General features: G+C 41.9%; 1 protein-coding gene across 2 annotated transcripts; it reads right to left on the minus strand.

Moving 5' to 3' along the window:
- Positions 1–57: 57 nt before the first annotated feature.
- LOC139543898 (sodium-dependent phosphate transporter 1-B-like) lies at positions 58–13,098 on the minus strand. Of its 2 annotated transcripts, none has more exons than XM_071350410.1 (11): positions 12,812–13,098; positions 10,401–11,102; positions 10,107–10,247; positions 9,878–9,963; positions 9,491–9,587; positions 4,941–5,060; positions 3,472–3,720; positions 2,811–3,348; positions 2,460–2,645; positions 2,249–2,333; positions 58–1,996 (listed from the first exon to the last, which is right to left on the minus strand). In XM_071350410.1, the coding sequence occupies exons 2-11, from the start codon at positions 10,759–10,761 to the stop codon at positions 1,841–1,843; spliced, it is 2,019 nt and encodes a 672-aa protein (XP_071206511.1). In that variant the 5' UTR covers positions 10,762–11,102; positions 12,812–13,098; the 3' UTR covers positions 58–1,840. The 2 variants fall into 2 exon arrangements, with proteins under 2 accessions (XP_071206511.1, XP_071206512.1); XM_071350411.1 differs by lacking the exon at positions 12,812–13,098 and adding an exon at positions 11,864–12,005.
- Positions 13,099–15,552: the final 2,454 nt, after the last annotated feature.

The following is a 15,552-nucleotide window of genomic DNA, read 5'->3' on the forward strand; positions in this document are numbered from 1 at the left end:
CACCTTACATAATTCATAAAAACTTAAATACAGATAGAAAATGAAAATACAAGGTAATAGCTTTCAATTTGTATTTATTTTCCTTCGTCCAGTCTGAGTAGACTGTCTGTGCTTGACAAATCAGTCTTTTCTTTGGTGCCTAAAAAAATAAAGGCAACTACAGCATCTAAGTCTAAATGCATTTAGTACTGCAACGCTCAGTGGCATCACAGCACGACCCCCCCCCTTTCTAACAGAGCCTCTGGTCAAGGTCCCCACACATCACACCAGGTTTAGGGTAGCAACCTGCCCTCTCACACTAATCTCATCAACCAGATATAAAAACATTTAGCTGAGAGGGGGTGGCAAGAGTACCTGATGTGTATGCAAGTGTACATTCCACAGAGCATGAGTACAGGGAAGTAAAAATTCTGAAGTTAAATTGCAAAACAAAAAGAGACTACAGAAGGCTTGAGCAGAACTAACACATTGCACCATCTAGTTTGATGCAATCAAGTTTAACAGGAAATATATGGTCTTTTCATTTGAGTGTTTCCCCTCAGCCTTTACCAACATTCCACCAGCAAATTTGTTCAGATAACCTCGTGTTCAGTTGAGGTCTGCTATCACCATGAATAATGCTAAAGCTGACTCAGAATATATACTGATGTATGGTACTACAGTTTTAACCTTCACTTGCTTCAAAACAATTGAAAGTCACAATTAACTTCTTACAATGCCATTAAAACAATTGTATTTAAAATAACTAGCCATATGAAAGTGTGTTTCAGACCACAAAACATTACTTAGAAAAAATGTGCCATTTTCCCAATGAATAAATTATAATTTGTCCCAAGAGCCAGTGTGGTAGGAGCTGGGTGAGGTCAGGTCCCGTAACACCTGCTCTGTGCTCAAATAGCATAGGTACGTAGAGAAACAAAGGAGTCTACTCAGTCTCGTTTCATGTTGAGCACATTTCAGTTAAATTAGGTAGTCTGACACAAAACAATCTATTGCATTAGAATAATGCTGAGCCAATGACTGACCTAAAAATAGAGGAAAATCTGAGGGACCAGTGTAACAAGTTGAGACAATCAGCTCAGAGGGGCTTGCGCATCGTTTCCTGTACTTCTACACAGACTAGGGTTCTGTTGAATGGCTGAGTGAGTCAAACTCTGTTCGATCAGGAAAGGGCATAACAAGCACCCCTGCACATGAGGAAAACAATTCCACACACAATTCTTAACTTGATTAGTGACAAAAAGACACGCAAACACATTTGACAATGGCATGTAAAGGTGGAGAACACCCCAATAACTTCACTTTCAACCTAAAAAAATACTGCTTATTCTAGGTTACTTTGAGCATTTTTTAATATGTAGGTCAGGAGAAAGATCTTTCAATAAAGGCCAATACTGCATTGTAATTGTGTCATACGAACTTGTAAAATAAGATTTAAAAAACAGGAACATGGTAGTATGTACATATTTACACAATAAAAAAAAAATGGAAGTAGTGGAGAATCAGAAGATGCTTTCATTAGTTATTTACAAGAACATGAGCATTGAAAAGCAACAACAAAAAATACAGCCAAGTCAGATAAAATTCATGTCCCATTGGAAGTAATCTGGTGGAACCAACAACCATCACTTAAGGTTGAGAATGACACAGGCCAATATCACAACATCCTTTTTTTCCATTAACATTTCTTCTTTATGTATTTCTTCCTTCGGGTATGTTGGTTAGGGGCATATAATTGCCTTCCAACCCTTTCTCCTTTTCACTCCCCCTCCTCTCCCCTGGTGCGAGTGGGCGCTTGTTCTTTCTCCTCCCCTGTTGTGGGGTGCAGGAAGCCCTGGGCTTACAGGATAACATAGGTGAAGAGGGCCATGATGGCAGCGCTGATCAGGCCAGAGATGGGCACAGTCACAAACCAGGCCATGAAGATGTTCCGGAACAGGCGCCAGTCCACACCCTTCCTGGAGCGCAGCCAGCCAACCGCTACCACAGAGCCAACCTGGCAACACACACACACGATTGACGCACTGACCTTTGTTAAACACTTAGGAACCATGGCCCATTAAGACGTGGACAACACTCCCCCTAACAGTAGCTGACTGGATTCTGTTTTTACCTTGCTTTCCAGTATTTTAAAGTGGAAATTAAAACCAGACTGAACTGCCAAAAAGCAGACATCCTGTTTACTGCCTTACACATTACCCAGCCCTCCTCCCTGTCAGACCACCGTGTCCAAGGCTGAACAGCTTACCTTGCAGTGGGTGGTGGAGACAGGCAGGCCAATGTTGGAGGCAACCACAACGGTCAGGGCTGAGGCAAGTTCAATGCTGAAACCACTGCAAGGAAAAGAAATCCAGAATTGAGTGAACGGTTGGTTGTCTGTCCAAGTCTCAGGTCTGTGGGGAATGTTATGTTGTAAAGGTGCCATTTGACTGACTTGGATTTGTCAGTCTGGTACATACCTGGAGGGAGTGATTGGGGTGAGGTCCTTTCCCATGGTCTGGATAACCCTGCGACCCCACACCCAGAGCCCGAGGCAGATGCCAACTCCTCCGTACAACAGCAGCCAGATGGGTGTGGGAGCACTGGAGTTCACAGAACCACTATTGTACACCAGCCACAGCGCTACCAATGGACCAATGGCATTGCTGCAGGAGAAGAGACTAGGTTACGCAAATACAAGCCAAGTACAAAAAGTCCCTCTACATGAACATACAAGCAGCAACCAAACTACTAGTCCAAAAACACTTAGAAAACAGCAATAAAATGACTATTCATCTTGACAAATCATCCAAGATGGAACATCTCCCTACCTGACGTCGTTGCCCCCGTGGGCGAAGGAACCGAAGCAGGCTGTGAGGATCTGGAGGAACCTGAAGAGCTCTGAGACCTCTGGGCGGTCATGGTCATGGCCATCCTCTTCCAGAGAGCTGCGGCTGCTGCCAGCATCCTCTTCTCCCATCTCCAGAGTCACCTCTGCTTCCCCCAGGCCCTCAGGAGCCCCGTGCTCGGCCACAGCGTTGCAGTAGCTGGTGTAGCTGTCCATTCGCACACGCTTCTTCTCTGTACCTTTGTCCTCGCTGGCGTGGAACTCACCCTCTTTGGGCCGGAAGTCCCCGTGCATGCCGATGATGGCCATGGTGTAGGAGGTGTAGCTGTTGTTGCGGCGGATGGGTCTGTCGCCTGCCTCACCCATGCAGTCGCCCACCTTGGCAAGGTGGAGCTTGTGTAACAGGTCTTTGTAGAGTCCGGAGTCCTTGTGCACCGTGTGGTACTGGCTGTAACCGTTGCTGGGGACGTGGGCCGGGCCGTTGCTGAACTGCACATCATTGCTGAACTGCACTTTTGGGACTGATTAAAATGAGACTTTAAAGTAAGCAATAGTGTAGTCAGTCATGGATTACCATATTTATCCCATTTTCTAACTTTTCCCAACCCATTTACCAAGGCAGCCAGAACCTCCCCATGACTCACCATTGGCATTGCCGTTCTCAGACTCATTGCCTTCCTTGTCGCAATCATCAGAATCTCCAATGCCAAAGGTGACCCTGCGCTCCTCTTGGGGAGGCTGGGAGAGGGTGTCTGCGTCAGCGTGGGAGGCAGGGGAGGGGGGTGAAGGGGGCTCCTCGGGGACAGGCTTCAGGATGGTACAGGGTACAGGCCCCTCCCTCAGTTCCCTCTTCATCAGGGGGCTCTCAGAGGGGCTGGAAGACTTGATTTTTCCTGGAGGGGGAAGAGTGGAGTTAGACTGCCTGGGCTTGAGACCAAACACGAATACGGTAGTGAGGGAACATGCACAATTGGTTCTTATACACATCAACATTTTAGAATTACACAAGAATTGCATAACCAGCTGAAAAAAACCAAAAGCAGTTACTATAGAGGTAAACGCATTCAAATTTGAGAGCCAAAGTGTTCATAAGCTCAGGTAAAAACAGCTAATGACTGTACTAATTTTAGCATATTTACATTGTGCCATTGACTAAAACCTTTACATGTCGGCCTATGTAGATAAGGTCTGAAAGTGTATGTATCCTTTATGACTTTTTCAGTTTCAGATACTCAATGCAAACATATGTCCACCTCGTGAGTCCTAAGAACGGTTTGGTCTGCTACCTAGCCAGTTGACCCGATTGCGTCATTCATACTGGTTAGGACAGGAGTTGAGGCGGCAGCAGTTTGTTTTCGACTTGAGCCACGTCAGTAGTCACCTGCAGTCTTAACCCTGTGATTCAGTGCCAACTGAATACTTTAAGTCAACCCATGGCTATTCTAGTTGAGGTAAAGGCCAATGAGTGGATCACTATGAACCAATTAAGTGCCTCTATTTAGTAGAATAGGACCCTACCAGACAGATCTATCACGGATATTTCAGCAGCAAATGTATTAACCTTTCACAAGACCCACCATTGGCCCCATAGCAAAGTTAAGATAATACAGACTATATAAAATCTAACTTTTCATATTTGTACCCATTCAAAGGGAGGCTATTTAAGAAAAGGTTTAACTTTTTCATCCTGGATTTCAGATGCGACTCCTTTTCACTATTAATAGACAGGTCTACTTTTGACCAGCACAATTACCACCCTGCATTTTAAGCTCATTGTCAATTCAATGCAGATTTGTATTAAAAAGATCAGACTTGAGTACTTCCAAGACAAGCCAGAACACAGAATTAGTGTAAAACATATCTGCAGCCCTGAATCCATTTGCTGGATTAAAACCTTGGCGTGAATGGTTGAAGCCACACACACACGCAGTATTAATCCCCATGACACTTTCCGTGCCCAAATGTAAGGCAGCACTTTAACAGCACCCAATCAAACATATTTTCCAGGTAAGACTGTGGAATGAGTACTTCAAATTCTCTAATCAAATAAAACCATAAATTAGCAGCTTTGTAAGAGGTGTGCCAAACTTAAGCGGAAAGAAAATGTACTTACGTTCAATCTTCTTCTTGAGGCGTGGGCAGACTATAAACCAGACCAACAGGGCGGTCAGCACACCACAGGCCAAAGAGATGAGCAGTGTGCCCCACCATGGGATCTTGTCAAATCCAAGCACTGGGGTAACCAAGCAGTGACAGACAGAAGGAGAAAGAGAGGAAAGATGGTTTTGAAAAACAAGGCAGCAGGAGCTACCTTTCAGAAGGTTTACAGTAGGTCTTCAGACTAATATTTTATCTGGACCTGGCTCCTCATCTATAGTTGGTAGAATTACAGTAGCCCATTCCTATTATAAAAAAACATTTCTAAATTATACAATATCATAGTAAAGAATGCTTCAATAGGATAACAAATTAATATATTGAGTACAGAGAAAAACATTTTAAAGAGGGTGAAATGCTAGAACGCTCCTTTGGACATTCAAGGTTATCTACTCATTGCACATGGTCATATTTCCAGGGAAAATATCATCACCTCAAACACACACCTTCACCACTAGCTACAAGAATGGGCCACAACAAGTGGCACATGTCCCATTTAAACATGGCACGGTACCGTGCCCATAGATCTGAACAGTTACACAATGCCGTGGGTGAGGAGCATGTGAATGACGAGGGATGTCACATTCACATGCTCCTCTCACAGTGAGTGCCTTAAAGGTTAGGAGAGGACTTAAATAGAAGGAAGCCTTTAACAGTGTTCGCAGTGTGCCAAGACTGCGATAGTGTTTGTGGGGGTGCCAACGCGGTCTTGTGCGTGCTGCTGGCAGGGAAAAGGACCACGACAGATTACCCTGGGGGGAGACAGCAAGCGACATGTTGGAGAGTCAGCAACATAGAGTAAATAACAAAAGTGCAGCTCGAAAATTAAAGCTACACATTTGCGGTTACCTTGACCACGCATTTTAAAAAATTAACTATGCTGGGATGTGAAAAACTAAAGGAAATGGAAGGCCAGGGCCCTGAGATAACGGTATCTCATCGTGGTGTTCATTGAAGGGCAGAGTCCATCATGCTCTCTCCTGTGTAGTCTGTACTGACTCATCCTCACATGCTGCAGCAGGAGACCGCAGGCCGTGCCACATGAGCAATGAGTATTTAGTTACGCAACAAACTCACCCCCTCCAGGAGGGGAGAGGCAGAGGAAATGGGAAGGGGGCGTTAGAATGTTTTTCTTCTAAGAACAGCAGAGGCTTCTTCCATTAGACTAGTCTAGAATGACTCAGTGACCGTGGGACAGCCCAAAACAGGTCCAGCCAGTAGACATTTGTGTGGGGTAGGAGGGGGAGGCTGGTGCTAAAATTAACAGTGGGCAAAAATATGTGTCCCCGAAAAAGGAGAATGGAGTCTGTATTAATCATTATGTGCTGAGAGACATTTGTTGACAGTACGTGCTGATGACCTATAGTGGATTACATTTCTAGAGACAAAAAAATAAATTAATAAAAGGCAAAAAAACTAGCAACGGGCCAGTCGTAATAAACACACCCACAAAAAGGGGCGAGTCTACACCACTCCATCCAGTGGGATGAATGATGGAGGTCCCAGGAAGTAGAATTTAACAACTGCTGCGTTCCAAACCCCTCTCTTCTAAACCTTTGCATCCCGTGGCCTACATTACACAATAATATGGTTTGTCATTTTTTCCGAAGTGCATTTCAGCCCCAGCCCTCATGACCGTTAATTGTATAGTTGGGATGGGTGGCTTTGGCCAATTATCCTCTTTATGGTCCCAGTTTGTGTCACTCCTACCACTAGTAGAATAAACAATGTTGATGGACTAAAAAGAAATCAGAATAAAAAAAGGTCAAAGCTCAACTTTTCCTAACTATATGAACATAAAAGTAGGCTACTCAAACTATTTCAGTTGCATTTAGCATTGCTTGCCTATCAGAGTCTATCATGTTCTAAAATCAGTAATTTGAAGGGTCGTATACCACAGAAAACTATAAACTAATTTCTCAATTGCCGTTTACTCCGGTAATGAGCTGGTTTCCGCTTATTGAGCCCCACCAAAAAGTTTAATTTGTGTAAACAGGCAAAACGTCTTATCAAGATGTACCATTCAGACATTTAGAGACTGTCGTATTTCTGGCATGCAGTGTATACTGAGTCACAGTTCAGTTTATTAAACCCATTCTTCTCAGCTGCTCCACTGTGATCAGTCATTTCTATTTTCCCAATTGTTTAGTGTAACCTAAGCAACCAAGCCACCCACTGTTTGTTTTCCAAAGGGGAACCGAAGCAGAAAATTAGCATTCTAGCTAAAGCATATTGAAATGTAGGGACAAGCGGTGTGTCCACTGTTTGAAAGAGAATAGTTTGTAGTGAAGGCCAGGCAGGTTATCCAAGTGAGTGAAGAAATATATTTGATTCTTTAACTAGAGGGGACCAGTATTCGCTTGGTTGGTTCCACAAATCAAACGTAGGCTAAATGTTGACATGCTCATAAAATGGTGACTGCCCTTTGTCGGCAAAGCCTTCTATAGTACAGCTTCCAAAAGACTAAATAGAGCTGTGCTAAAATAACTTGGGTGATTTACAAGGTGTGGAACACCAAGGCCTCTTCTGTAAATTATCCACTCTTGACCTCAATTCTCAGGCCTGAGATGCATTCATTTTTTTCACCCATTCCAACTGAGCTCTCTGGCACTAGGATCGGCTATATTGTGTATAGGAACGCGCTTGCCCGAGTGCTTTCACACCACCATGTTAAACCAAAAGAAACAGAGTTCTAAAACAGGAAACAAAATGTACAGTTCCCCGTCTTGGCCACCTCCCTCTACACCCATTGAGTTTAAATGGGGTTGTATTAGACTAGCAGATCAGTCACCACTATACTACCGTTGTTACACAACTCCGGAGCCAAATACCGCCATAAAAAAGGTGACGTAATCCATTACTTATCCTGTGATTTCTGGGGTTCAAAAGATTCTCATGAGAGGACAGTTGAAATGTGTTCTGAAATAGTACAACCCATTTGGATACAATGCACCTGAATGAATGGTGAAAAAAAGGGAAGTGGGGAAAGGGGCTAATCATGGACTCTTGTCTTGTGTTGAATTCTTAATCCACGTGCTTATAACATGAGGAAGTGACTGACCAACCAAGTGTGGCTAAAGATCAGGATTAGCCTCGTAATAAGCCGGCTCCAGTTACAGGCAGTGGCCAGAGTCTAAATGTGTGCCTGTATGTGTAAAGATACGTCCTCCTCAGCGCGTGTGTGAATACAGTAGGCCTACATGTCATTATGTTATATCTGGTTCTCCAATTAATCCCTCCCTGAGCTCTTCTTAGTTGTGTGGGAATATATTGAGCAGGATTCTTGGAATGCAATCTCTGTATGGAACTTCATGTGAGGTACCCCAGAGTAAAGGGTCCCCATGTACAGCACACTCACATGTAGGTGTGACTGACAAGAGTACATTATGTGACTGAGTGCATGTGGTCTCCTCTGAGTGGGTGTGCAGATGTGCGTATATACACATCAAGTCATACTCTGGCCTGTAGCCTTCATTTAATGGCCCAGGCCAGTTGAATTCTTGAACTGTTCGGTCCTGTAGGTAGAAGAAAACAAGGAGCAAAAGTTGCTCATTTAATTAGAGTTTCAAAGCTAAAAAGTTAATAATATAGCAGACCTTAATATTCACAGTGCTCTCAATTAGGGTCCTATGAAATCAATTTCTTCCAGGTGTCTGCTCCCAGAAAGCACTTTTTTTTTAATATATAGAACATCCAATTTAGTTTTTTCTAAGTCCACACCAATGCTTAAACCACATCAGTAAACTACTTGGTCTGAGAAAGGAAAGAAATAGCTAAGAAATGTGGGTTTAATTACCCTTTAATGCAAATTTACACCAGCTAGAGACCGTGGTTTGGTTAGCAGTGTTTCTATAGCTATGTAGGCATATGCTACATTGTAGCTAACATTTTATTTAGATTTTTTGGAATGTCTTGCCATCTACCAACAGACAGATATCATTAGCATTGTCGCTAACAGCTACACAAAGTATAGACCAGACATACAACACGCAGACAGGGGCATTCCTGTGCTGTTTCAGAAAGTCACAGGAAAATACAAATCACTGTTGCATTTTGTTTCTCTTTTGATTAATACACACATATATTTTTTAAAGGTCTGGATTCTGTCCGAAACGCAGATTTTATATGGCACTACTCAACGAGACTCCTGACGGAGGCAAAAGACACCAAGTTGCAGAGTTAACCTCTTTACTTCCACTTTTCCTCCTCTGTGTGGGAAAGGGACATAATCTGTCGTCACGAATAAAGAGATATCCTATTTCCAGCTCCCTGTTGTGAAGTGCTCCTCTCTGTAATTTAATTATGTCATGATGACATATAACCACATTCAAGAAAAGACCCAAAACACAACAGGTTAAAATAACAGGCCTTCTCCGAGAACAGTAAGCAGTCTGGTTCAGTCTTGAAAAAAAAAAAGTGTAGGTATCCGACTGGCTAAGGGAGCAGATTATTTTAGGCTGTAGGCAGGCATGCATGGTGAAGGCAGACTGGGACAACGATACTCACTTGGAGCGCCAGTGAAGATGATGGAGAATAGATTGATCATCATTGTGACAGCATAGAAGACAGGCAGGGCCTTCAGACCATTGGGCACCGGGTCTTTCTACATAGGGACAAACAGAAATCAGAAACACCATGCTCCCCATTGTATTATCAGCTTACATTTGATGGCAGAATAGGAGGTGTGTCAGTACATTTTATCTAACATAATGGCCTGTGAGATTACACAGAGAATAATACCCCTGTCCAAAGAACAAGGAGTGTCTTTATTTGTTTAATATGATGTCTGGGACATCATCTATGGTCTGGCACAGACTACAACCATTTCCAACAAGAAGCTTCCTACAATTTAAGAACATCTAGATTTAGATAGAAGCAGATTTGTCAGCTTACCTTGTGCAAGATGAACATACGAACAAAGTAGAAAAGGACACCTGACATGATGCCAGACAGAAGGGGGGAGAGAAACCAGGAGGCAACTGTGGAGATTACAAAAATTAGCATTGCATAGTGCTCTCAGGAACACCAGAAACTTGCATTACTCATTGCACATAATAGAAGCTGTTAATTTTACTACAGGGATCACAAAGTAAGCTGTGGTCAACGGAAGCTGCTGACTCACCAATCCGAAGGAGTTCCAGCCACCTGACCCCCTGTTGACCGCTGGCCACCAGAGAGAAGCCAATGGTAGCACCAACAATGCAGTGGGTCCCTGAGATGGGCAGCTTGAGAAAAGAGGCCACCAATTGCCATACAGCAGAACCTAAGAAGCAGCATAAAAGCCAACTTGACCATTTAAACAGTTCCAGCTCTATTTCAACATTACATCATAGTACAACCATACACAAGATGTCCAAATTGAAAGAAAAAAATGTCTTGCCTACAAAGGGGTATTATAATAATTTGTTTCACTCACCAAACATGGCACTGACAGAGCCAGCCATAAGCACTTGTTCGGAGCCGTTGTACATGCCCACGTCGATGATGCCCTTGCGGATGGTCTCGCTGACCTTAGCTCCCAGAAGCACAGATCCAACGGTCTCAAAGATAGTGGCCAGGATGCAGGCCTGCCGCAAGGTGACCACTCCAGAGCCCACTGCCGTGCCAAACGAGTTGGCCACGTCATTGGCCCCCACAGAGAAGGCTAGGATGAAGGCGATGATAAAGCCAACTATGAGAAGCCACATGTAGTCTGTCAGTGGTTCACCAGTGACCTGGGCCTTGATCCCTAGTGTGGTGCCCACCAGGGTAAGGGTGGCAAGAGTTGTCGAAACCATTGTGCGTGATTGATTGCTCTAAAGATTGATGTCACGATATAAGGGAATGTATATCAAAATAAATGTGATATTTGCTTGCAGCAAAATTAAATGAGGTATCAATGTGTGTATACAATTACTTCTCTTTGAAACCCTAACCCTCAAGGTTGAGGGTTAACTGAGCCTACTGAGAGTAGCCTATGTGCTGTCCCTGACTGAACAACAATAAATTATGGTGAGGTAAAGTATTGCTATCCTGTAATTTTACTAGCTTTGTTAGGGTTTCTTTGGTTTTGGGCAATCAAACAGACTGAACAGACACGCATTGTTCAACAGTCAGTGTAGGTGAATGACAGAACATCCTGAAAGACAAGAGGGAGAAATGTCTAAATTAAGTAACCATCCCTTCTTCCAACCTCACAAAGCTTGAACAGTGTGCCTCAGATCATTCATTGATATACAATCTTAAGTCAGAGGAGACCAGCTGCAGGTAAATCTATGACGGTCAAATCCTACCACAGCAACTTGGGTTCCACAAACCCGAAAAAAACACACATGGTTAACCATTTCGCAACACTACTCAAAACAGCAGTAGTAGCAATAGCTACCCTGGAGCCTGACCATATCCACTTCTATCGAAATTAAAGTGTGGCCAGGTCATTCAATAAGAATTTCAGTGAAGAAAAAAAGAAAAATCACCTTTTAAAGCCAAAACTTTGCGCGCTACTTAGCAAAATGAGCTACTATGTGTGCAATTGTGCCAACTTCGTTCGCAGAATGTATCGTGCAATGGCTGAATGGGTACCGCTATAGATATAGTCTGTCTTGCCTGAAGACAATGCAATAAGGAAGCCATTTTGGGGGATGTCGCAGGATGAGACTAACCAAAGGCAGCTAGACAACATATCAGAAATTGCCAATGTACTCTTTGCCAACGTAGCAGAGAAATGTATACACGACGATGCAACATAACACTAGCCATCCAACGTTAGATAGCCAAGAATTCTCAACTCCTCAATGCCCGATGGAGGCGATGAGTTTTGGCGGAGTGTAGGCTACCTCCGAGTCGGTATCAGTCGATACTTGCAGTAAAACATATCCATTATTTCATACGTAACGTTACCTTGTACCCCTGTTGGTCCTGTGTATAGTGGAGTTATTTTCTTTGGGTTCTGCAATCCGCAGTTTGATAACTTTATTATGTGACCTTTTAAATTGCGCCGTGCAATGACTGGGCTGTCCATTCTGAGTTAAATAACGCCGGCTCCCTTAGCGGAGGTAGATTAAAATTGTATATATATATATATATATTTTTTTTTAAATACGGATTGCAGTACCCAACGAATAATATTGCAACTACACAGGACAAACATAGGTAGTGAGCTACACGTTACTAATGCAATCATTTACATACAGGCTGGCCTGCCTAAAGTATCGACTGATACAGACTTGGTCATAGTCGGAGGTAGGCTAAAAACGAATCGCCTCCGTATTCAACATCCTCGGGTATCGTGAAGTTGATAACTATTGCCTAGACATTTAACATGGGTAACAACGTTAGCTATCTAAAGTTTGTAATATGTTAAAATTGCAGAGACATCTAGTTATAACTACGACGCACAGAGCACGTGTCATAATTCATTCAATCATGACTCGCACCAGCAACATGACCTGCAATGTCGAATGTTCGTAACAACCTAATCTTAACGATTGCCAGTCGTCTACCAATGTAATAGTCAATACCCGCCATATAAGCTATACTAGAAAGCTGTTTTGTAATGGCTAACTATCTATTGTTAGCGACACTTCGTTATTATAAATGAATGACAATTAAGCTAAAGTATAGCTCGGTAGCTGACTTTATAATCCTTACGATGTAACGTTACGGTCAATGTGAAGGAACAATTTTTTTGTTAATATTAGTTAGTATCATCATGATTGAACAAACGTTTGCTAGCGTTAGCCGGCAAGCTATTTACAAAAATATCAGTCACAGTAACGTAACCAACGTTAATTAGTTACCAATTAAAACCGCACTATTTTTCAAAAAATAATGACAAGTTTAACTTACCACATGTTAGTTGTCAATGTTGAAGAAGACTAGGACATGTTCAGCCCGCGCATAACTTGCTCAGTAGCGCGCGCGGGATCAGGAAACGAACAATCACGGAAAACGACTAGTTTGAATTTAAAAATATTTATATAACTATATAAAGAAAAAACTGTATATTAACGTATTCTTGCCGTTTAGTCTGTTATATTCCCGTAAAAACAGAGTTTGACTGCGTCACGAGCCGTTATAGCCGCATTTATAAATTTCGGGTGCTAGTCTTTATGGAGCATCAGAGGGTGGCGCTTTGGTAACACCCATCGTCATGCCCAGCCTCATCCTGAAAACCTGTCAATCATCGACCTACACTGTAACCTCATGATTCATTGATGAAAAGTGTTCTGTTGTGTGGCTCTTATTTTTTTTTTTAACTAGGCAAGTCAGTTAAGAACAAATTCTTATTTACAATGACGGCCTTCATGGCAGCATCCCACGCAATAAAGTGTAATGTTATAGATTGTACAAACTCAAAATGGGCAAGACCCACATTTTCCAATAGCATGTGGGAGGCCTAATTGAACTAATTCTAAAATCACTGTTATGACCCCAGTGGAGTAGGTCTATCTTTTTCAAAATCACAACATTTTCATTAAGATTTTTTTTCTTCATCTTCATAAACAATGCGTTATTTCCCGTGACTGCAACTTTTTTATTTCTTTTTTTATACAGTACCAGTCAAAAGTTTGGAAACACCTATTCACTGTTAGGATTTGTGTTTATTGCACTATAACCCAATGCTATATCACATGTGATATAATATTAGTAACTGTTAGCCTGGGTGTCTGTGTGTGTGTGCTGGAAGTAACAGTTAGCCCCAGATAAGTGTGCTGGGAAGCTGTGGTTAGCCTTGAGCGAGAACAGTGTGCTTTGTATGCAGGTGCAAATAGCTCAGACAATGTTACAGAGCTATCTGACCTCAGTCTCTGGGGTGTGGGAGCGTAATCTACACAGCAACAGCGCCGGACACCAAGGAGCGCCAAGAGGCTGGGACCAGTCTGAACGCCGGCGATAGGCTGAGCAAAGTTTAAACCACGCTCAGCCTCTACTGTGATAGGCCAATAGACGGGTTGGAACTACGTCTGTCACCGTATAAGAACAGCTGTTTACTTACTTCCTGCCAGTTCCCTGTTCTACCCTGCGGGGTGGTACAGTGAACCCGTATATACGAAAATTGCATTTACCATTTATCGCTTGAGTTTAATAAAAATACTTAAAGTATATTCGGTGACTCTGAATCACATTTTGTCCTGATACCAGATTTGAATTGACGCAAATCCCTTATATCACTCAAGGGTTTTTTAAAACTTTTAACAAGGCACACCTGTTAATTGAAATGCATTCCAGGTGACTACCTCATGAAGCTGGTTAGGAGAATGCCAAGAGCTGTCATCAAGGCAAAGTGTGGCTGGCTACTTTGAAGAATCTCAAATATAAATTATATTTAGATTTGTTTAACACTTTTTTGGTTACTACATGATTCCATATGTGTTATTTCATAGTTTTGATGTCTTCACTATTATTCTACAATGTAGAACATAGTAAAAATAAAGAAAAACCCTTGAATGAGTAGGTGTCCAAACTTTTGACTGGTACTGTATATATATATTTTAGGGGGTAGATCAGCTTTAATATTGCAGATAGATTGTAGCTTACATCAATGAAATTGGCTGCATCATTTCCAATCCCCCATATATATTTTGTATATATATATATATATATATTTGTAAAATACATTTTCCTTTCTTATTTTCCCCTAACCCTACCACCCCTCCCCTAATTGGAGTAAACTGATGGACAACAACACTTAGGCCTCTACTTCCAGTTTATACATACTACATAAACTCTACTGACACAATGCATTTTACAATAATTATATTTTGTTTGTTTTTAATCCCATCCTTCAGCTACCCTCAACCCCTGTCATCTATCTCTGAAGACCATCCAGTTTTATTTCTATTTGCCATATATTTTTAACTGTGCTGTTTCACTAAAGTTCTGAAACTATACACATTTTACGGACACAGTATATTTTACATAAGTTATTTTGTTTTTAGTCCCACCCTTCAGCTCCACTCAACCCCTCCCATCTATCTCTTAACACCATCCATTTTTTATTTATATTTTCCGTATATTTTTCAACTGTGCTGTGATGTTTCACAAAAGTTCTGAACCTTTCTATTCTCATTGTTTCTACAGATTGTAAATTGAAGATACATTTTTTTGCTAAAAGTATTATATTATTGATCGATTGACTATGACTTTTCAAATCACCCAGCAGTGCTATTTGCAGAGTTAGCTCCAGGTAAATGTTGCAATTCTTCGCAGCAAAATCTGCATAGCTGGGATGGTTGTATCCCCCATATATATATATAACATTATATTGGTTGCAAGAATTGTGTATAATAATTTTAATTGAACATTTTGAAGTTTTGAATCCGGTGTTGTTTTGCGTGTCAGTTTATAACCATGTGCCTCGGAATCGGTACATTGAAAATCTCTTCCCAACTTTTTTGCAATCTATATGGCATAGCCGTCATTTTTTTGGTCCTTAAATGACTGGTATAATTTTTTATTTATCACAATTTTATTTATCACAATTTATCACTGCAACTTGATAGGCAGAGATTATTATGATTTCTCAAGCAATTGGGATATGCGTCTTTTTTAAATAGACAATTTTCCTTCTGGTTGATCTGCATTGG

This window comes from Salvelinus alpinus, chromosome 18 (genome assembly GCF_045679555.1).
Source record: "Salvelinus alpinus chromosome 18, SLU_Salpinus.1, whole genome shotgun sequence".
Lineage (NCBI taxonomy): Eukaryota > Metazoa > Chordata > Actinopteri > Salmoniformes > Salmonidae > Salvelinus > Salvelinus alpinus.

Excerpts from the sequence above, each read along its gene's own strand:
- LOC139543898 (XM_071350410.1), bottom strand. The coding sequence starts at position 10,761 with ATGGTTTCGACAACTCTTGCCACCCTTACCCTGGTGGGCACCACACTA. Across the intron at positions 5,061-9,490 it reads CATCTTCACTGGCGCTCCAA|TGCTTGGATTTGACAAGATC; the intron begins GTGAGTATCGTT and ends TGGTTACCCCAG. Across the intron at positions 1,997-2,248 it reads TCTCCACCACCCACTGCAAG|GTTGGCTCTGTGGTAGCGGT; the intron begins GTAAGCTGTTCA and ends GTGTGTTGCCAG.